The sequence below is a fragment of the Salvelinus fontinalis genome, chromosome 12 (genome assembly GCF_029448725.1).
Source record: "Salvelinus fontinalis isolate EN_2023a chromosome 12, ASM2944872v1, whole genome shotgun sequence".
NCBI lineage: Eukaryota > Metazoa > Chordata > Actinopteri > Salmoniformes > Salmonidae > Salvelinus > Salvelinus fontinalis.
In genome coordinates, this window is record NC_074676.1 from 50081443 (window position 1) to 50105775 (window position 24333).

Sequence of the window (24333 nt, forward strand, 5' to 3'; positions counted from 1 at the left end):
ATCTCTTGTAGCCTGGTCGAGGACGAGAGTATGACTGAGGCAGACAGATGGGCATGTCTTCACCCATCCTCACACCCAGCTGAGTGGAACAGCCCTGTCACCAGCAGACCACCCTGCTGCGGCATGACCCAGATCGCAGGGGGATGCCAAAGTGCTCATCACAACCCCCCCCCCCCCGAATTGAGAACGAGCAAAGGCAGTGTAGTGCACCACGCTGGAGAGCAGTGCCTCAGATGAACAGGCAGCATGGTGTGTCAGAGAGCATCTCTGTCTGGGGACTAAACCTTGGCACGCCTGCAGGGAAAGTTCTCCTGGGTCAGAATCTGAAAGGAGTGGTTGGATTGGAAACAGCCATGGAAGTCATGAGGTACAGTCAAATGCATTACCATCACAACGAATGGCACAGCCAGGAGTTAAAACGTTAATATCAAGTGTCTATGTTCTCCCATTCTCACTTATTTACTCCAGTCCCCTCAGTTCATCAACTGTCCCTTTAGGGGTTGTCTCTCAAAAAAAGGTGTGAAACAAAGGTGTCCCATTTTCTTTCCCCACTATAAAAGCTGGCAATGCTGATATCACACTGGGCAAAAACATTCCACGTCATTTAAACAAAAACATTAAATGTGATGACGTTGAATGAACCAGAAAAACGGATTGGATTTGCAAAAAGCCATCAACACAAGGGAATTGTTTTTTTTCCACCAAACTTAACCCAATTTAAAAATATATATTTAACATTGAATTCAACCAAATGTACAGTACCAGTCAAAAGTTTGGACATACATACTCATTCAAGGGTCTTTATTTTGACTATTTCCTACATTGTAGAATAATACTGAAGACATCAAAACTATGAAATGACACATATGGAATCATGTAGTAACCAAAAGTGTTATAAATATCAAAATATATATTTATATTTGAGATTCTTCAAAGTAGCCACCCTTTGCCTTGATGACAGCTTTGCACACTCTTGGCATTCTTTCAACCAGCTTCATGAGGAATGCTGTTCCAACAGTCTTGAAAGAGTTCTCACATATGCTGAGGACTTGTTAGCTGCTTTTCCAACTCATACCAAACCATCTGAATTGGGTTGAGGTTGGGTGATTGTGGATGCCAGGTCATCTGATGCACCACTCCATCACTCTATTTGGTCAAATAGCCCTTACACAGCCTGGAGGTGTGTTGAGTCACTGTCCTGTTGAAAAACAAATGATACTGGGACTAAGTGCAAACCAGATGGGATGGCGTATCGCTGCAGAGTGCTGTGGTTGCCGTAAGGGTTAAGTTTGTCTGTGATTTATTTAGAATTCAAGGCAGTGTCACCAGCAAAGCACCCCACACCATCACACCTCCTCCTCCATGCTTCACTGTGTGAACCACACATGCAGAGATCATCCGTTCACCTACTCCGCGTCTCACAAAGACACAGCGGTTGGATCCAAAAAATCTCAAAACTTGGACTCATCCGACCTAAGGACACATTTCTAATGTCCATTGATCATGTTTCTTGGACCAAGCCAGTCTCCTCTTCTTATTGGTGTCCTTTAGTAGTGGTTTCTTTGAAGCAATTCTACCATGAAGGCCTGATTCACACAGTCTCTTCTGAACAGTTGATGCTGAGATGTATCCGTTACTTGAACTCTGTGAAGCATTTATTTGGGCTGCAATCTGAGGTGCTCTAATGAATTTATCCTCTGCAGCAGAGTTAACTCAGGGTCTTCCTTTCCTGTGGCGGTCCTCATGAGAGCCAGTTTCTTCATAGCGCCTGATGGTTTTTGCGACTGTACTTGAAGAAACTTTCGAAGTTCTTGAAATGTTCCGGATTGACTGACCTTCATGTCTTAAAGTAACGATGGACTGTCGTTTCTCTTTGCTTATTGGAGCTGTTGGTATTTTATCAAATAGGGCTATCTTCTGTATACCACCCCTACCTTGTCACAACACAACTTATTGGCTCAAACGCATTAAGGAAATAAATTCCACAAATTAACAAGGCACACCTGTTAATTTAAATTTATTCCAGGTGACTACCTCATGAAGCTGGTTGAGAGAATGCCAAGAGTGTGCAAAGCTGTCAAGGCAAAGTGTGGTTACTATGAAGAATAAAAAATAAAATATATTCTGATTTGTTTAACACTTTTTTGATGACTACATGATTCCAAATGTGTTATTTCATAGTTTTGATGTCTTCACTATTATTCTACAATGTAGAAAATAGTACAAATAAAATAAAAACCCTGGAATGTGTCCAAACGTTTGACTGGTAATGTATAACTTAATGAGCTGGATTGCTTGTCTTTGCAATTAGTTCATTTTTGTTTGTGCTCATTATCACAATTTGCTAGCAGCTTCTATGGAAATTCTCTAGTATTTGTGCTAAGTTTGTTAGCATTCTGGTAATAGACGCCCAATGTGCTTTTTTGCACTTTTAGGGCCCACTTGTGTACTAAGCCGGTAATACCATAAATCTTGGGATGAGATACCGCCCAACCCTAGCTCTTACCTCTGGCCAAACATCTGTGGAGGAGACCTGGAGCGAGGCTCCCACTGTTTATAGAGAGAGAGAGAGAGAGACCGAGAGAAGAGTAGAGCCAGGTGACTGACAGAAAGAATATTACTGGGCCTATTTCTTCCCTGGGTAAAATCTAACACTCAAAGCAGCCCATAATTAAAATTGACAAACAGTTGCATTAGCATGATCACACAGTCCAACCTTACAGAGGACCAAGCAAATAAACGCTGAGAGGGAGAGATGGAAGTGGGTGAGAGAAGGGGACATAGGGGAGAGTGGGAAGGAAAGGTGGGGTGCCTTTTAAGCCTTGCCAGAGTAGAGACAGATTAATCTTGTTCATGAATTATGCATGTGTGGCGCTGTGTGTGATCGCGCTGAAGGCCTGTTAAGTGTGTCGTGGGGAGAAAACACAGTGCATCTACAGACCTCACAAGTAACCGTCTTGAACAGTCATTTTGAGCATTGAGAGAGGGTTTGCATTCTTTACTTCTTGGTACTCTGGGCAGTAGCTAAAGAGATGTTGTGACTTAAGTGACAAACCAGATGGCAACACGTGACATCCCTCTTGGCACACCTGGATCTCCATGTTTAATTTCTCCCCCAGGCCACCGTAATATATTCTGCTGATATTCAGACAATAGCATTCCGTTTTTAAAAATCAGTGACATTTGTCCTAATGCCGTGGCCAGGAATTTTGGGTGATGTCCCTCGGGTGGGACAACATCTGGTCGCCTTGACAGATTGCAAACTCATCTGTCTCCGTGTTGACATTGATGATGGCCAATGAGTGGCAATGCATTCGAATTCATTCGAAAGTGCAGGCCCATTCCAAGTGGAGTGCACTTGGCGCCGACTCCTCAGAGTGATGCATGGTGCTGGAGCAGGTTAGGAATGTGGCCAGACTGAAGGTTACAGGGCACCAGATAAAGTGCACCCCCCCAGGCACCTGACATTTCCAGAGTTGTGTTTATACCAGAGGACATGGGTTGTGTCTCTTTCTCCGTAGCCACAAAGTCTGATTCCACAGCCACATTCGGCCACAAGAATGACATCATTACATTTAAGAGACAGCGCAGACTTTTCTAAAATAAGAGATTGCATTGAAGAAGCAAATTTCGTTGATCAGTAAAATAAAATATAATCCTAGCAGTTGCCAATAAAATAAGTCCTAAATGGATTGTCATCTGTATACATCGCTGTCTTCAAAAATTGTAATTTTCTTTTAAACAGAGCAGTAGCTAAGTTCATCTGTCTGGATCAAGTGCCATTCTGCCACTAAACTAATACCAAAATGATACCGCAAAAAAAAAGTGTATCAAGTATCATGATGGTATCGAAGTCAAAATGATGATATCGTGACAACACTACCTCCAGTACAGACACACACAGTGAAGGTTTCAAAGAACGTTCGACAAGAAAGTCAGAGGGAGACTCTGCTGTGCTGAAGTACGCCTTGTTTATTTATTATTACAGCACTAACGTGAAAAATCCTAAAATCAGACAGACATGGGCAAAATTATTTTCAAAGCACACAATTATTTACCTACAGTAAGAAAAGCCATAATAGCGTTTAATAAACAAAGAAAATATTTTCAAAAATTATTTGAAGCATCTGAAAAACACATGAATATTCATATACGTGTCAATGTCAGTATCTTAGAAAAATCTAATAGGCCACGTTAAAATCCAACAGCAGCAAAGAGGACCTGAACGAATGTGGTCTGGACTCCGTACAGGAGGGTCATTGTGTCAGAGACGCTGTAGAAGGAAAGGGGGGATGCCTAGTCAGTTGTACAACTGAATGCCTTCAACTGAAATGTGTCTTCCGCATTTAACCCAGTTAACTCTGAATCAGAGAGGTGTGGGGGCTGCCTTAATCGACATCCACGTCATCGGCACCCATGGAACAGTGGGTTAACTGCCTTGCTCAGGGGCAGAACGACAGGGATTTGATCAAGCAACCTTTCGAAGGAGCTCCTGCCTTGTGGTCCAAGTCAATGACTGACCATTCATTCCTATGTCAAGACTAAATAGTGCAATGAAGAAGTTGTTAAAGATGGCGACCAATGGGGACATAACATGCGCAGTTTGAGCTTCTCCAGGAAGTCCGGCCAACTAAGTGCTGCCCCCTCATTGAATAACTCTAGATGAAGGCTGACTGGGGTACTGCAGGCTGCCATTCGCATCTCAATTATCCCTTATAAACTTCTTCTGTGTGTGATTTTAAAATAAATCGGTTCAAGGAAAATTATTCAGACCCCTTGACTTTTTCAGCATTTTGTTACGTTACAGCCTTATTCTAAAACTGCAGAAAAAAAGGTATAGAGTCAATCCACACACAATACCCCATAATGACAAAGACAAAAACAGGTTTAATAAATAAAAAACACACCTTATTTACATAAGTATTTAGACCCTTAGCTATGAGACTCAAAATTGAGCTCAGGTGCATCCTGTTTCCATTGATCGTCCTTGAGATGTTTCTACAACTTGAGTCCACCTGTCCTGTGGTAAATTCAATTGATTGGACATGATCTGTCAACTGTGGGATCTGTCTATATAATGTCCCACAGTTGACAGTGCATGTCAGAGCAAAAACCATGTTCACTCTGACAGAGCTCCAGAGTTCCTCTGTGGAGATTGGAGAACCTTCCGGAAAGACAACTGTGTCTGGAGCACTCCACCATTCAAGCCATTATAGTAGAGTGGCCAGACGGAAGCCACTCCTGAGTAAAAGGCACGACAGCCTGCTTGGAGTTTGCCAAAAGGCACCTAAAGAACTCTCAGACCATCAGAAACAACATTCTCTGGTCAGATGAAACCAAGATTGAACTCTTTGGCCTGAATGCTAAGCGTCACGTCTGGAGGAAACCTGGCATCATCCCTACGGTGAAGCACGTTGGAGAGAGCATCACGCTGTGGGGATGTTTTTCAGCGGCAGGGACTGGGAGACTAGTCAGGATCGAGGCAAAGATAAACGGAGCAAAGTACAGAGAGATCTTTGATGAAAACCTGCTCCAGAGCACTCAGGACCTCAGACTAGGGCAAATGTTCACCTTACAACAGGACAACGACCCTGCCAGAGGCCAGACTTGAACATCACTGGAGAGACCTGAAAATAGCGGTGCAGCGACGCTCCCCATCCAACCTGACAGGTTGAGGATCTGCAGAGAAGAATGGGAGAAACTCCCTAGATACAGGTGTGCCAAGCTTGTAGCATCCTAACCAAGAAGACTCAAGGCTGTATTCGCTGCCAACGGTGCTTCAGCAAAGTACGGAGTAAAGGCTCTGAAAACTTACGTAAATGTGGACCCGACCAAGAGGGGAAAGTTTGTATTTTGGACCCGGACCCGCTCAGGACCCGGGTCGGGTCTCAGATAGACCTCTAGTTTGTATCATTGTGGTAGAAAGAGCAACTAGAGTCAGCGCACATTAAAGACCAGGATTGCGCATTATGTCCAAACAAACTCTCATCACCGTCTTTCCTGCCGAGCCCTTCATAAGAGACTGCTACAGTATATAAGCCCTTCCCCACTCCACCTCCCAGTAACATGCTCCAGACCCTCTGTGCACTGTACCTGCTAGTAGAAGGTACATCTGCATGAATGTTCAAGATAGGAGGACATTCTAAATGGCCGTTTAACGCTCTCCACTCCATTGTAGCTTTCTTGGAGTTATATTTACTGTGTGTAGCACACAAACATCCTCCAAATAAATGCATCCATGAATGAAGAACAACCCAGCAATTTCTGAGCGGCACAAATACCCATGTTAATTGCGCCCTATTTTTAAACTTAAAATAAACTCAAAAAAACTTTCCTTGCAGAGTGCGGCTCAGAGTTGCCATAGCTACCCTACTTCAGTGAAGTCTTGGGCTGCTGTAAGGAAGCGCTGGAGACAGAATGCTGAACCATCAATTCTCCATATTACACTAATACAGTAGGTATGTACATGTACATACACAAAAATACAAAGTACAGCCACGCACAGTATGACAAACACAGATGCAAGCATACCATTTTCAGGGGGAATCAATTGACTATTTGTAAACATGGTATTGAACCTGAACTGACCCTGTATCTAGGTAGCTTACTTACAGTTATTTATATTTCTCATGTGTTTTTGTTCCACATGATTTTATAGTACTACTGATATTCATTACTGCATTGTTGGGAAAGAGCTTGCAAGAAAGTAATTTCACTGTACTGGTGCACGTGACAATAACACTTGAAACTTGGATATTTGAATATGTTCTAACACGTTTGGATGCCAATTTCAGAGAGAAGGCATCCTAAAAATATTATAACTAGATCTGAAGGACATCCAAACACCAGTCAGCTAATATAGTGTACCGGGATGTAAACTGACCACAACCACATTCAATGATCAACACCTACTTCAAAAGGCAATCTGAAAGAATAATCCACAGCCCTGACCCAGCTCCAGGTGGAGTGGGCTTTGGTGACTAGACACAGACGGCAGCCTTTGGTATAATTGTAGAGATAAAGTGGAGATCACCCTCTGCTACCTCTCCTCCTTTCTCTGTGACCTCCTTTCTTTGCTGGGTGTCATTAGGTGTGAAATGAGTTCCAAAATAAAATTGTAAAAAGTGTGTATTCCAAATGGCACCTTAATCTGTATGTAGTGCCTTTGACCAGGGACAATGGTCAAAACTAGTGCACTATATAGGGAATAAGGTCCCATTAGGGATGCACCCACAAGCTCCATTTAACCCATCATGGCACAGCCCCAGTTGTGACCAAACCAAAGCCTACACTGACTGCCGTCTGCAAAGAAAAAGGTGTTTTCGTGCTCAAACAACGAGAGTAGAGATGCAGCCTTGAATTATACAATTAGAAACGCATGTGAATTGTGCACACGTTAGGTAGGATCGCATGAACACACAATCACACGTATCTCCTTGTTTCAGGTACATGTGAGCACTAATATGCATAATGACACAAAAGCATTATGCTTAAATGATGTGCTATGCTTAAACACCAAAAGGACAGACACAATTATACTGCAGTAAACAGAATGTATAGACACTCAGTGACTTGCCAAGCCTTATAAGATCTCTATACAAACACCAGGCAGTGAAACCTACTAGAGGAAGATATTGGTGCGCGCACACACACACAAACAGTGACACCTACCAGCCAAGTCCAAAAGAGGAAGATACTGTAAGACAAACACACAATCTGTGCAGCCAGTGCCTGCAGTCATTATTATTGACGTAACACACACGCTTGTGCATGTTCAGTTGCCCACACACAAACCCAGACAGACCATCCTATTATGTGCTCCAAGGCTGCCGTGAAAGTTCTCTCTTCACTAGAGACCAAAGTCTAGACAAACACGCTCTCGCGCTCCCCAGGGGAGGCGGTTACTGCACTCCTCCAAAGCGGCCACTTGTTGGCTGATTAAACGATGCTAAAACTCAGTCAACTCCTTAAGGAGGCGGCCACTGAATTTTCACTCTTCCTCCATCCCCTCTCTCGCTCCCTTTCTCTCGCTCCCATGGGCCTTCATAACCTGTTTGTTCAGCCTCCTAATGACATTAGTTGGTTATTCCATGGCTGGGGGCTATTTCTGGCTCTGGGACACATGATCCCCCTTGGCTGGGCTTTTCACAGGAAAACAATGGCCAGAGAGTCAGATGACGCAAGGCTGGCTGGCTTCTGCTAGGGGAGAGCAGTGTGGGGCTGCAGATAGGGGGAAAACACTGCAGGGGGAAAACACTGCAGATAGGAAACAGTCACACACTCATTGCCCACGAAAATATGGAAACGCGGGTCGTGTTCAATGGGTCATATACATTGTTTCTATGGATGCTACACACAGTCCAGCACACACGATCCCGACTACCACAATCCCGACTACCACAATCCCGACTTAACTAATTCCAAAACATTCACGTGTTGATCATCCTCTCTTGGTATCCATGACAACGCAACGAGAATTTTATCTGAACAGATCAGACAAGGGCTTTGATAGATGTGCTCTGTAGCCCTCATCAAAACAACGCCATTCCAATGAAACTAATGACATTAACATAACAAATCACAACATTTGTTGTCCTTTCAACTAAACAGCTACAAAAAAAACTCCCAAGACAACAGTTAAAACTTCTTGTCAATAGGGGGAGCTGTTAGCACTATGTAATTATGACGTTCCCAAATTAAACTGCCTCGTACTCAATTCTTACTCGTACAATATGCATATTATTATTACTATTGGATAGAAAACACTCTAGTTTCTAAAACCGTTTGAATTATATCTGTGAGTGAAACAGAACTGGACTTAGAGCAAATTCCCTATGTGGATGTGAGAATGCCAAATTTTCCAACCTGCTCTGAGACCTGTGTATAACTCTGCCTGTCTTCTATTGGTTGAGATGCACTGCATACGCCTTCCCCTGGTTGTTAGCGAATAGGGAGACTTGAAATGGAGTCTCTACGTAGATCCCAAATGTTATAAATGACTTGGCAAAGACGTGTATCGTTCTTTTCCCCTTCGCTCTGACGCACTGAGGACCTTGGCACATTCTACTAGAAGCATCGTTTATAGATCTTAGACATTTCCGGCTGTGTTTTTATTCGATATAGGCTTTAAAGACATCATAATCTTGTTATTTTGAACCGAATTATATCAGTTTGTCAGTATATTGCGATTTTGGGATATTTATTTTCGTGGCGTTGTAGGAAGTTGGGTATCTCTGGCCCACATTGCTAATGTTTAATGCTAATTGCAACGTTGAAGACGACATTCTACAACCGAGCAACGATTCTTTTGGACAAAGGACACCTATCCCAAGATTCTGATGAGAGTTCATCAAAAAGTAAGAACTATTTATGCTGATAATTCGTTGTTCTGTTGAAAAAAAGTCAAATGCATAAGCCGCGATTACTTGCAGTGCAGCCTTGCTTGATCGCACGCTATATTTTGAAGTAACGTTAATTTTAAAAATGTAACCCAGCGATTGCATTAAGAACTAATTTGTCTTTCAATTGCTGTCCAACCTGTATTTTTTTAGTCAAGTTTATGAATAGTTTTCGATTAGAATAGGTGCCTCTCCAAGATGGCGCCGGACAGATTGCTTGAGGTTTTGGACACTATTCTCATTGTATAACCACGATTTGTGCCGCTAAATATGCACATTTTCAAACAAACTCTATATGCATTGTGTAATATGATGTTATAGGACTGTCATCTGAAGAATTCTGAGAAGGTTAATGAAAAAATTTATATATTTTGGTGGTTTATACGTTATCGCTATTTTTGCCTTGAATCAATGCTGTTGTGATGTTTGCTATTGTGGTAAGCTAATATAACGCTATATTGTGTTTTCGCTGTAAAACACTTAGAAAATCTGAAATATTGGCTGGATTCACAAGATCTGTGTCTTTCCTCTGCTGTACGCTGTGTATTTTTAAGAAATGTTTTATGATGAGTAATTAGCTAATACACGATGGTCTCTGTAGTTATTCTAGTCGCTTTGGTGAGAGTTGTGATAATGGCTGCAATGGTAAACTCTGATTTATACCTGAAATATGCACATTTTTCTAACAAAACATATGCTATACAATAGATATGTTATCAGACTGTCATCTGATGAGGTTGTTTCTTGGTTAGTGGCTATTTATATCTTATTTGGTCGAATTTGTGATAGCTACTGATGGAGTAAAAAAATGGTGGAGTAAAGAAGTGGTGTCTTTTGCTAACGTGGTTAGCTAATAGATTTACATATTTTGTCTTCCCAGTAAAACATTTTAAAAATCAGAAATGATGGCTGGATTCACAAGATGTGTATCTTTCATTTGGTGTCTTGGACTTGTGATTTCATGAACATTATATATGATATCCCTGTGGCTTTAGGCTAGTCAGCTTTTTTGATGGGGGTGCTCCCGGATCCGGGTTTGTGAGGCGTTAGAGGTTAAGCTTCTGTATACTAATAGAATACACTTTTTTTCTCTTATCGCCATCTCAGCAGCCTATATTACATTTCTTAATCTTTCCCCTCCCTCCCTCAAAATCCCCCCCCCCCCTTACTCCTCTCCCCCCAGCAGAACATCTGGAGCTCATCTTCCTCCTTTTCAGCTGATCTAACAGTGGACACCTGAGAGAGGAGAGTTAGACCACAATGATAAAACACTCCTTCACCTCAATCCCCCTGCTCCATTTCTAGCCAGTGAACTCACTTTCCCGTGTTTTGTGTGGAGAGGGGGGAAAAAGAGGGGGAGATGAGACTATTCTGTAGAAAAAAGATGGCCGTGTACACATCACAAACACAAAACCCATCTCCGAATGATTCTGTACGTGTTGAAGCCGTTTTGTAGTGAGTATTATATTATGGGGATGTGGCAAAAGGATAAAGCGCGCACTCACGGCCAATTCTATTTCCTGGTTGTGCTCTAATGCTAACCTGGACAGGACAGCCGTGTGAAAACGTGTGTGTGTGTGCGTGAAAGCGTGCGTGCTTATGTGAGAATAAACAAAAAACACAGTTCTTTTCAAGCCAATCTGGGAGACAAAACAGCTAGGGAAAACATCCCCCATTCCCTATGTAAATATCACCGCCGTGACACTGGCCTTACTGACGCCGCCTGAGGGCTGCTCGTCTGTCTTGTGGTATTTATAGGTTGTTTATTCATTATTTAATGTAATAACATTTGTATTAAAATTCAAATTAAGTTTATTGGTCGCGTACACAGATTTGCAGATGTTATCGCAGATGTAGCAACATTGTGTTTCTATCTCATACAGTGCAGTAATAGTACCTAGTAATACACAGAATACAAAACAGTCCAAATTAAGAAATATCTGAACGAGCAATAGACACCCTAAGTAGGGGGAGGGTGGACACAGAGTTGTTCCATCTGTGCGTTAGTCTGTCCAGGCTTCGTCCACCTGAGGTTTAGCAGTATGCTGGGTTGGAGTGAAGAACCAGAGGGAATGAAGGAGGGAGAGCAAAAACAATATCTTCTTCACCTATGTCACAATCTATCACTCAAATCACTCAATGACCATCACTATACCTCACAAGGCAGTACACATGACCATAGCAACAAAGAATAGGAAATATGGAAATACAACTACATTGTGTTTACAAACGCTGTACAGCCAATCTCTCTCTCCAGAATTTTGTCCCTCTCCTATGTTAAGTCTCTCTCCATCACTCTTTTGCTCTGCTTTTCTCTATATTTCTAGACTAATGTTTTCTCAGTTTCTCTTTTTCTATGTGTCCATCTCTCCGAGGTTGGCCCCCGCCCTACGGAGGTGTGGGGATGTGTGCGCAGACGGGGGGCTGAGTGCCTACAGTCAGGCAGGGCACAGGTGCCTGGCAGCTAGGGCTGATACTGAATGAGGTTGGCATCCGCACTGATACACTGCCAGTGGGGCAGAGCTATATATAATACACACGCAAAATAATTACATATTCTCATCAGGCTAAAAATATCACTGTGTCCCTTATCACCAATAAGCCCTTTTGAATCCCTCCCATTCTGAAGAGATACGAACATTACAGCCATATCTGTAACATTGCCTTTCTTCCCTTATCAAGAGCATTGTGCCTAAATAATATCAATGGCCTAAATGGGTTTTCATAAGGGAGGTAGCTACAGTAATACAGAGGACATTGTACTATAGGGGAGAAATTCTGAAAGTGTGTATCTTTTTTTCCGTACTGTGAACCTACATTGTAAAAGACAACACAAAAAAAGACAGATGATGCAGTAGGGACCAAATTAACTATTTGCCAGAATCCAATTATTATTTTTTTATAATGGAAAGTTCCCTATGCTTCAGCCACACATATGCATCCACTACCATACATGCCATTTTAGTGTTGTTGTTTTCTACAAGCTATGTAGTACTCAGCAAAGAGGGCACTAGGAAAATTCCAACCCAGCAACCATAGATGAGAACTACCCACTGGGCACAACTTTGTTTCAACGTAATTTGTCAACATATTGTGACTTGGAATTACTGCGTAAAATACATTGGATTTGAAAAAAGTAATTAACATAAATTGATGTTTTGAGGGTGACATTTCAACAACAGGATTATGTCATCATGGTAACCTATTTTCAACAGGTTCATTCCATTTTCCCAGGAAATGTCCAAAACCTCTTCCATCTGTTGACAGTGAGACACAGTGATAACAGCGATATCACTTTGCATGGGACCCCTAATGAATACTTCAGAAGTCTTCCATCCACAGCACTTTACCTCTGTAGTATACTGTATGTGGTGGTTGGCTTTCACGCCAACACTACACCCCTCATCTCTCTGATGTAACCCACACGGGCTTCCAGATGGTGCTAGCTGGCGAGGCGGGCATACGAACAGCCTAATAGCGGTGAGTGGGCAGCTATCAGCGCACGTTAGCGTCAACAGACCGCAGGCCAATCATCTGTCATCGCCAGTCGCGCTCAGGATTGGCAGAGAGGGATACCACACACAGACAGGAGAATCCTCTGAGTTTGCCACTCCTTCAGAGATATCATAGGATTATGGCGTCCGTTGTTTGGCGTGGACGGAGACGATCAAGGTGAAGTAGGGATGGTTGCAATTGTGGATAGGAGCAATTGTGTTTGAAATGGCAATCTTAAACATAGTGGTCTGGAGGTGTAATTACAGTGCCCAATCCCAAAGAAATGTTCCAATCCTACCCCTATGCACTTTAAAACAGATCTGTAAAGATTGGATCGGTATAAGGAATACGGTAAAAGCTCCAGTGTACCGTGTAGGACATTGGTATTCAGAGTCGGGGGGACTCCAGTTTGGTAGGCAACTAAAAAACATTGAGTACATATTATTGTATGGGGAAAATATACAAAAGCTTGAGAAAGATCATTTGAAAAACACAACTTTACAGAATAAATGTATTTATTGGTTTCTTTTCATTTTGATAAGGTTATTTGTTTATGTAAAAATGTTACATTTACGTATTTTAAGTTGTGCCATAAGATTTGGGGTGGGGTGCGGTCACGGGAAAATTTTGGGGTAAAAATGATGTCCACAGAAATTCTGCTGGAAATGGGGTCCCCGCAGAAAAAGTTTAAAAACCACTGGTTTAGGATAGTACGATGGGACTTCCACCAGATGGCTTTTACTTCTGGAATCCTCTCAGATCTACACAAGTGCCATGCGGTAGAGGGATGAGTCCTCTTATTTTCAAGTGGGCAGGGTGGTGGAGTTGACCCGGAAGTGGCTCCGACGTTACAGACTTCACCTAATGTGAACTGCTAGATACTGCTGCTGCTCCTTCATCACACAAGACACTCCTGCAAAGTTATGGGCTCGAGCACCTGTTCGGTTAAACACACGCCAAGCCTTTCAAAAGGAGGCAGCGGTGCTCCATGTAAAACGCATGGGGCTGGGTATAGTGGTAATGTGTTTGGGGGGGGGGGTTATGCAGAGTAGCCATTAAAGCTGTTCGGAAGGCATGGAAGAGGGTTGTGAATAGCTAATCTCCGCCTCTCAGAAGGGTCCAGGTGTTCATTCTTGCTGGTGCACTCATCAGGAGCACCGGCGTTAGATGGGAGGGCGAGGTGCAGCTACACTGATTAATATTAAAGGGAATTTATAATACAGTAGCATGGAAGGATTGGGCCATAAATACTCAGCTCCTCTTGGTTTGGTCTTCATGCATATGGATAAAAGGCGTGAAGTAAGAACAAACATTGAATGCTATACGCTGGGAAAGTGAGGGATGAGAAAGGGCAACGAATGGTTTAAGGGAAACTCATTTGTGTTGACTAAACACAACAAACCTCAGCCGTGTAACACAGTAGTAAAGACTGAAAACATCGAGGGTCAGCATGTGTCGAAGAGACAACTGAGCAACATAAAGCATAGCAACAGGTTGAGCTAATCACATTGGCCTTCCAGAAAAATGGATGTTGATAACGTGACCTCCTAGTCTGTGGTTTAATGGCAGGAAGAAAAAGGGCTTAACAAAGGTGTGCTCTGTGCTGTAACAGAGGCCTAAAAATACCCTCTATGGAATAATAACCAGCATGCAACTTCCACTCACAGCTCAACCCGGCAGGTCAGCACCTTGCTAACTTAACATTAGAATGTGTGAGCGTACAGGTTTCTCCCGAACGCTATGTGTGAAGGCTGTATCAGCGGCTAGGCAACAGCCACCTACTGAGCGTCGTTGAGTCCAGAGCCAGGGGAGAGTGAGTGCCACCGAGCACGGAAGGTGATCAAGCGGCAGAGCACCCCAGAGACATCAGACGTTTTTCCTAGCCATTTTAGAGAAAGTCTTGTACAGCATGGCTGTCAGAAAGAGAGGGAGAGCACGGCAGGGCTGACTGCCATCAGTAACAAACATACTGATAGTCATCTGAGAGCACGTCAAAATGTCTGCCACAGCTCTCTGCACGGGCAACACCAGTCCGAGGAACTGATTTGAAAGAAGACAAAAAGATTAGTGTTACCCAGTTTAGCCGCAGAAAAATATTTCCCTAAACCGTCTGAATAGGTTCAACGCCTGGTTAATCAAAACATCCTCCTGAAGGGGAATAGCGTGAGCGTAAGCCACTTGACTGGTTTAACAGTTGAATGTATATATTTCAACAGGTAAATTACTCCTGGCCCCAGCTTTCCTCAGTGAAATAAGACCCAGTGGCAGCAAGGCAATAATGAAGGTGCTGCCAAATAACGAGCGCCTCTGGGCACTAGTGACACAGTGGACATTATCTACAATGTCAGGAAAGGGCAAAGTACCTGCATAGCCTCAGTCTGCAATGTCCATTAGAAAGGTACATTAATGGTCAACCCCCTAAGGGTACAGTAGCATATACAGGTGTACACATGGTACACTCCGCTTAACCTCTGCATGCATGATGACAAAAGAATCCCAAAAGTAAAGAGCTTCAAATGAAGCTTCATTATCATGACTTTCACACAACGCAACTAAACTTTCCTTTAACTATCAAAGGCGGAGAGAACATTTTAACTTTGATATGTGGTTGTCTCGCCTATCTACCTTAAATTGGACTGCACTGACTAAGTCTCTCTGCATAAGTGCACCCACTAAATAAGTTGCATGTAAACATAACAACAAGTGGTGGTTGTTCAGTCTATTCATGATCTCCCGAAGACCAAAGACCTCTGTGACCAGACAAACATTTGACTTGAAGGGAAAAAGGTCACATTATGTTTCCTCTATCTGCGCATAACTTACTTCCCTTCAGAGGCTGCAGGCAGAGTAACCTTTGGAAATCCAGCCACAGACAGAGTGCATGCCTTGCTGTGTGTGTTGTGTAGTGCAGTAAAATGCAGGCTAATCCTCGGTTTAGTGATGAACTCTGTTCACCTTGGATTTGAATAGCTACAAACAACCCTACAGACAGACAGACAGACAGACAGACAGACACACACATATATAGAGCATTAGCATACTAAATGTCAGTTTACTGTCAGTTAATTTCACTTAAAAGTTACATACCTTATGTATATAATCCTAGAAACTAACCAAGTGAATCACCCTTTCAAATCATTGCCTGCTTTTTAATAATTTTCTTAAGTACAGTACAAATCAGCACCAGTAAAATGCTAGAGACATGAACAACTCAAGGCAGTGTTCAAAGGCAACATTACTAGATTTTTATTTTTCATCAGTTTTATTGGATTGGCAACAACAGCAAAACCATAGCCTTTGACAAAATCTCAGAAATAAAAAAATAGATGGTGTGTAATTTCTTGATTTGCCGTCTAATCCAAAACATGTGGTCATATAAAGCAGCCTAGTTGGTATGCGTCGTCATTGGGCGAGATTTTGTCATAAGATTGTTTTTGCGTTTTTTGTTGTTGTTGTCTGAACACAAAACAGACACTATACATACTCCTATTAAAACAAGTAGCATATCAATTTTGAATAAAATAAATAAATAAATAAAGACGTTGTACTGTATTAAATCACATCTGTAAGATACAACACCCTAACGAATGCACTTGAAGTCAGTTTTTGAACATTTTTGCATTTTCTTCACTTCAGAAAGAAATTGGAAACTAGTTTGGTCATTATAATAGACATGTGGAAAAGTTAATATTTAGTTACTGAATCAGTACACAGTCCATTCAACTACTGGCAGAGAAATGACCTGTAAAAAAAGGATGGAAACTAAATGAAAGCTAAGCCACAAATGAACTAAGAAGAAACTAAATGAATTGGTAATTACACTACCTCGTAACCACAATGTTTTCTGAAAACAAAAAATGAGTCAAAGTGGTATATTGTCAATAACTACAATAACTTGTTTGTTAGAATGAAACTACATTCCACTAGCGTTACTGTGGAAAGTGTAACCAATTAAAATCTCATGAAACCACCAGTACAACATTTACTGTAAAGCAAAATCGAGAGAGAAAGTAGCTCGTCAACAATATTGATTTACCATTTATAAAAGATGGCACAATGTTTGAGAAGCGAGAAACATTTTTTTCTCCGTGTGTGTAACTTGCTTTAGCGTGAAAACAGAAATAACTATCCGTGTGTAATTCTAGAGAGAATCAGAGTCAACCAAAATACATCATCGGGGTGTTACTGCATTAAATTACATGCTGTGATGGTAGGTTTCTGAAGAGAGAAATGGAAAATAAACATAATAATGAGGCAGTGTGGGTGGGTATGTAGTGTGTGAGATCAGGTGAAAGCTATGATCCCTTATTGATGTCACTTGTTAAATCCACTTCAATCAGGTAGATGAAGCGGAGGAGACGGGTTAAAGAAGGATTTTTAAGCCTTGAGACAACAGCCATGGATTGGGTAGATGTGCCATTGAGGGTGAAAGGTCAAGACAAAAGTTGAAGTGCCTTTGAAAGGTGTATTGTAGTAGGTGCCAGGCGCACCGGTTTGAGGGTGTCAAGTACTGCAACGCTGCTGGGTTTTTCACACCGAACATTTTCCTGTGTGTATCAAGAATTGTCCACCACCCAAAGGACATCCAGCCAACTTCACAACTGTGAGAAGCATTGGAGCCAGCATCCTTGTGGAATGCTTTTGACACCTTGTAGTCCATGCCCCGATGAATTGAGGCTGTTCTTACGGCAAAAGGGGGTGCAACTCAATTGCAACTCAATATTAGTAAGGTGTCCCTTATGTTTTGTACACTCTGTACCAAAAACACACACTTTCACATACACTGCTGCTACTTGGTTTATTATAAATCCTGATTGCCTAGTCACCTTTCACCCTACCGACATGTACATATAACCTCAACTACCTCATTCCCCTGCACAATGACTCGGTTTCAGTACTCCTTGTATATGGCCTCGTTATTGTTATTTTATTGTTACTATTTCCTTTTCACTTCTTAACTCTGCATTGTTAGGAAAAGGCTCGTAAGTATTTCACAGTAAAGCCTATGCATGATGTATTTGGTGCTTGTGACAAATAAAAGTTAATTTGATTTGAAAAGGTGTTGAAACAAGATGGTACCATTGTATGGTACTACTACAAATACAAGCTTGATGGATTTTGGGTCAAGTCAAAAGGAAGGTCACGTTACAAAATGCAGTCACGCAGCCAGTGTAAAAAAATAAATAAGTGCAGTGTATCCTTGTAACCATATAGAAGAAAAGAATGTACATCTGTGATCTATTTTCCAAAAAAAATAAAATATATATCTATATCTATCTATATATCTATCTTTAGGCACATATACAGAACCATCTGTAAAGCAAAAAGAGGAATGAATACACAGGTTAAGCAGCATAATGTTGAACATAAACAGTCACAATATAGAGAGTTTAAGTTGTTAAGTTGGCTGTACTGCTTTTTTCCCCACACAGGTCTACCTACACCATAAGAATCTCATCTCACAATAGTCTTGGGTATTACTGAAAATGTGCCCCTGTATGGATATTTCAACATTATCTGTAAAAAAAAACAAATTGCAGAATTCTGGGAAAGTATGAGAAAAGCTTGGAATGACTATACCTGTGCTGTATCAAACAATAAATTACACAACCAGACCAGTCGTCATGATGCATTTACTGCACCTAAAAAGGAACATTCTCTGCACTTAGCATGGAAAGGTAAGGGGACAGAGTCATACATATGAAGCTGATGCTGAAGTAGAGTGGAGACGATCTCTCTGAACTCTGATGAGCAGCCAAAGATAAAGAGAGTAGTATTCACTAGTGGACATGACCAATCACTCTTTCATCTAAACAGCTACTGGATCTGAGGCATTGACAAAGATTTATTTATTTTTTTACTAAAAAGTTCTACGCCAAAATATATAAATATCTAATAAAACTAAACCAGCTGTGTGTTTTTTTTTGTAGTTTGCTTAACTCGTCAAATTGACTCCGACGTCTCTCTGTTTAGGGCTGACCGAAAGTCTTTTAAACACACGTTGAACAATGTTGTGTTTGCTAACAAACCTTCTGCAAACTCTGCAAAACTTTGTCATAAAAGGTCAAGGCAACTAACTATCTGTTATGTACATCAGTGTGGTGGGTGCCACCATTGCCAAGGAGCATGTATATACAGTAAATGAATAGTCAGCCATTTGCACGCACATGTGAACTCCTAAAGGGAGTGTATGCAAATGAGGATTACGTGTTGATGTCTGTACTAATTCAGCCTTCGTGTGCCTACTAAGAACACAGACCTATAGTAGCAGTCCAATATTGGCATTCAAATTCAATACATTTTAGTCCACAAAACTGTGAAATCAGAGACAGTAAAATCATGAGGTCACCATCAATGTTTGAGGAAAGTGTTTTGTCCTAATTTTGTCCTTTATTTAACCTGACTGACGAGAAACAAAACAAAATAACCGTCAAAGCCTGAGATAACCATGGTAACCATGGTGGAATGATGTTGTACATAAGGCTGTACATACAGTACATGTACAGCATATGGATTACTGATATTGGAGTTAATTTGATTCGTTCTGACATTTCTTGTTTTTTTGGTTTTGTTTGTACTTGTTTGATATTTTACTGCACTGTTAGGAGCACCTGCTATACCACCTGCTAAACTGTGTACGCAACCAATAAACGTTGATTTGATTTACCAGCTATGCCCCACTTCGCAGGTCTAAAGTCAAAATGTAGTGCCAATCTCTCATCCACTTAGTTGTTCAGAAACTAAACCTTTACAAATATCTAGCTTCTCTCAGCAATCACATTTTTGCCCATAAATCATGACTTGGCATGACTTCACAAAGTGATTGGTATTCTTCAAACAAACCGTCAGAGCCTAAATTATTTTTCTTTGGGACAGCTCTGTCAATTGAATGGTCAGCAGCTTTGTAAAGATGTAACCTTTGAAATGTGTGGCTTCTTTAACAATACCCTGCAACTCCTCAGATGGAGCAGGACTTTGGCCTCTTTCTGGGTTTGGGTTCTCCAAAGTCCCTGTCGTCGGCTGCACAGTGGCTGAAGGAGCAGATTGTCTGCGAGAGGCGGCGCATGCCCAGGCGGAATACACTGTTGGACAGGCTATAGATGACGCAGTTGCAGAAGCTGTTGCTGATGGCCAGCCAGGTGGTTACAAAGGACAGGGCGGGGCTGTCCAGCACGTGGGAGCTCTCCAAAAGGAAATAGATGATGTAGGGCAGCCAGAGTATGTAGAAGACGCTGGTGATGCGGAAGAGCACCATGGCGTAGCGCCGGTCAGGCCCGTGACCCGTGTGGTGCCCCCCGCCGCTGACACTGCCACCTCCCTCCCCGGCCTCCATCTCCTGGCTGGGGAAGCGTGCCCGCCTCTCACTGATCTCCCGATTGTGCTGCTGGCAGATGCGGAAGATATGAAAGTAGGTGAAGCAGACCACCAGAGCAGCGGGCGCGTACAGCAGGCACACCACAAAGCCTGTGAAGAGTGCCGAGGTGGGCCAGGAGTGGGCGCACCACTCAAAGATGTCTCCGTGGTAGCCCGGCTTGCCCCAGCCAAAGAAGGAGGGCAAGAACATCAGGCAGGAGTAGACCCATATAAGGGCGATGCAGCCACGGAGCCGGCACGGCGTCACCAGCTGGTTGTAGGACAGGGGTTTGGTGATGGCCAGGTAACGGTCCATGCTGATGCAGGCCAAGCAGGCCATGGAGACACTCTTGAGTACCGAGATGACGTAGCTGAAGACCTGGCAGGTGATGGGCTCCTGGACGCCGGCCGGGTAGTGCAGCAGGGACAGTGTGGGGACCAGGCAGCTGAGGCCTACCAGCAGGTCAGCATAGGCCATGGTCTGGATGAAATAGCTGGTAGTGTAGTGGTGCAGCAGGGGGGCGCAGTGGAACACGAAGATCACCGTCAGGTTTCCAGCGATGATAAGCACTGTCAGTAGCACGATGACGGCAGTCTCCAAGACGCAGGCCTCCAGGCCTTCGTTCTGGCCCCAGCCCAGGGGGCAAGAGTGGTTGGGATCTGGGTCCACAAGGCTGCTGTTGGCAGTGGGTACCAGGTCTGTTGTCAGTGCTGACTGATTCATTGTTGTGGGCGCGGTCCTGGTGGGTCAGGTTTGTGCTGTGCCACCTGCGATGCAGATGGTCTGTAACTGGAGACCGGTCCGCCCCTGCTGTCTGTCTGTAGCCTCCCACAGCAAACAGAGCTTTATCCTCGCTCTCTCTTTCACCTCTGCTCTCACATAGTTGGGTCTCAATCAAATGAACACTGACTGACGAAAATCAATACAGCCCACAGGAAAACAAGAGTACCAGCTTGGCTCTCCTTTTCTGATCAGTCATGCTTAGAGCCAGTGGGATTATTGTTGAAGAAAGAAAAATATATATTGCCTACGCAAACAAAAAAAGGTTGGCCGATGTTACACCAAGCATCTATCCCGGCGGCAGGGATCCCCACTGCGGTCCCTGACAGTCCCTGGCCACATCTCCTGCCTCTGGGCGGCTAGGGGATGAGGGCAGGGGCTGTCCTCACAAGGGCAAAAAGCACAGGAGGTGCAGGGTAGTTGACATGTGGGGAAGAAGCATGCAGGCAGACACGGTGCAGATCCTACTGCTGATTAAATAAGACAAGGAGCATGTGACTCCTATCTTGAGACTATCGATAAGAGAAAATAGTGTTAAAACATTTACTGTTAGCACAAGCATGCCATTTTGGCTTTCAAATAGCTTGTTCAGCGTCAGAAAAAGAGCAGATATGACATCTGGATTTTCCTAGGAGTATTTACATCCACATTAGCCATTGTGTTTGGTTTTTACCTCTAATAAAGTCCCTTCTAAAGTCTGGCGTGCAGCAGTTAGTTTTCAGTCCTGTTGTATACATCCTCTTATTTTGAGTAGCGAGTATTGACCCCATGTATGCTCAGCTATTGTCCGAATCAAAACACAGACACGCTAGAAAAACACTGGGCTCTCGGCGGGTGTTAATGTCACAGCTCTCGTTCCACAGAGCACTGGAGGAATGATGTTTACAATGCTCTCCAGTCAGAGAGGCTAAACGAGGCGCAGCAAAATCCGTATTTTGTTGTGTGTGCGCAAGCTTTGATCTCTGAAATCCCAATCCACACACTTTTCTGAAACTTTCGTCCTCAAGGTTGTGAGAGGCAAATGCTGGTTGTAAAGAAGATTGAGGCAAAGAATTTTGGAGTTGCCAAGAGTCTTCCACACAATACCAATCAATGGGTACTAGAGCCGGTAGAGGCCATCTGAGTGTCTCAGCTCCTCTGACTGTGTCGCCTTAGAAATCCTTTTCAGGACGCACTCTGCGATGGGTGTGGGATCTACATTCCACTTCTTTATCCCTTCAAATTGTTTTTGGTTCTTTTTTGCCAGTGACATTCCCCAAATAGCTACGGGTGAAAACGCTTTACATCAGCCTCCCCTCGTTTCCACTATTGATAATATTACGTATACATGTCCATTCAAATGAGCTTTTTGTTTAGGGGAGGCATGGCTTTCTGGCCTTTCTACTCTTTCTTCCACCCAATACGTCTGCACCTCGTAGCAAAAACCCAGGCACAAAATAAAGAGAAACCACCCCACCAGTACAGAGACAGTCCCAGTTTCAGTGCTGTCCTCTGTCTCTCATTTCCCCAATCGAACTGAGCTTACGACAAATAAATAACTGAACAGATAAAAAATAAAATTTCCTGGAGTGAAGTACAGAAGACAAAGCTAAAGCTACTGAAAATAAATAGGAACCTTTTGATGAGCGGCGAGGAGAGGAGAGGAGCTGTCCATCACCGCTGGTGCAGTGGGAAGGAGATACTGTGACTGGCTTACAGTTCCCGTTCCCTTCGCTCGCGCTCTCCCTCTCCCTGTCTTCCGCACACTCCCTCTACCCTGCACACACACACACTCTCTCTGGCACTCACTCCCTCCCTCCCTGGCTTTCTCGTTCTCTCTGAACCATGCTCTGCCCCTCCCTCTCATACACCCGCTCACTCTCTACCCCCTCCTTCTCATACAGTGTCTCTCTCTCTACCCACTCCCATTTAGGCTCCACCTGAGGTCCTCTCTCAACCCAGCCACAATACTCAGTCTCTCTCTCACAATCTCTTTTTTCAGAGAGCTAAATTTGGACATGTTCCCTATTACGAAATGACTAAGCTAATCTCTGTCCATTTTCTATTAACTAGCCCCCTCCTCCCCATTTTGCTTCCCCTCTCCCCTTCTCTAGCCCCCTGTCCATTGCTCCGACCAATGACCATGCCCAGCCATGCCTGCCCCTTAGTTACAGTTGCCAGGCATTTCAGTTAGTTGGGATCATCCTTCACCGGCAGACAACAAAGTGTAACAAGCTGCGGCAAATTGGGGAGGCAGGAGGGCGGTTTCAGAGGTAAACTGTCTGTATACCATTACCGAGTTCAGGCTCAACTAACCTCTACAATACTAAAACACTAGGACAAACAACAAAGCTATGCTGTTTAAGCAACTTCCACAAGCTCTAGATCTAGACTCTTAAGTTCAACTAGTTTAACTAGAGAAGGGGCTGTAAAAACAATGGTAGTGACCTCCTCTTCCCCCTTTTGATCCCAGCCACTATGGCTCTGAGTTGGGACAAGCAGACAGCCTCTGTCCGGGCTCTTTGTCACTGCTGGCGTACAGTAGCTCACACTAACACTGGTTAACACTCAAGAGAGAGACGGAGGTACTAGGGCCTCAGAGTGGGGAGATCAGTGTCGAGCTGCTCAATAAGAGCACAATAATCGAAGCATAACGAAAAAAACAAACCTGCTACGGCACACGAGAGAAAAAGCCAAGGTCCACCTAGTGCTGACGAGTCACAACATGCGTTATGAGAAAAGGAGATTTGAATGATTAATTACCATACACTAGAGCCAGAGAACAAAATCAGGTTGCATAGAATTTAAGGTTAAAAAGTCAAGACTTAAACCCAGGGTTTAAACCCAGGGTACTAAGGGTACTAAGGTCATTCAACAAATAAATAGTGTTGTGAAAATATACAAAAGGAAGTACAATAACTTAGGTAACTGAAATAAATGACACTATCCACTACAAAAAAAGAAATACTGTAAGCATTGAAGCTATATAGATTCATCATCATCATCTCCTAGGGAGAAGTGTGGTATACAACCTATTTCTCCATCAAGCTCCTAGCCTATATTATGTGAGGGAAAGCTCACTGGATTCCCAGTATAGCCCTTAGCTCTTGGTTGGGCCTCAGCCTGTCCTGAAGACGGGCAGACCTTTTGTGACGAGGCCTTGACACATCCCAGTTGAACAACATTTCTCAGACGAGAAACAACATCTGTTTTTCAGGTTAGTGATTCTTCATGAGGTGAAGACAAAGCATGCGTGCACTGTTAACGGAGGCGACTGGGCGGGGCTGCGCGAACGGAGGCGACTGGGCGGGGCTGCGCGAACGGAGG

General features: G+C 43.2%; 2 protein-coding genes across 4 annotated transcripts in view; both read right to left on the reverse strand.

Moving 5' to 3' along the window:
* Positions 1-24333, reverse strand: part of LOC129867573 (rab GTPase-activating protein 1-like) — a 148499-nt gene that overhangs the window by 77736 nt on the left and 46430 nt on the right. The window lies entirely within an intron of this gene.
* On the reverse strand, positions 16116-22853 carry LOC129867576 (G-protein coupled receptor 52-like). The gene has a single exon (XM_055941068.1). The coding sequence runs from the start codon at positions 20968-20970 to the stop codon at positions 19852-19854; it is 1119 nt and encodes a 372-aa protein (XP_055797043.1). The 5' UTR covers positions 20971-22853; the 3' UTR covers positions 16116-19851.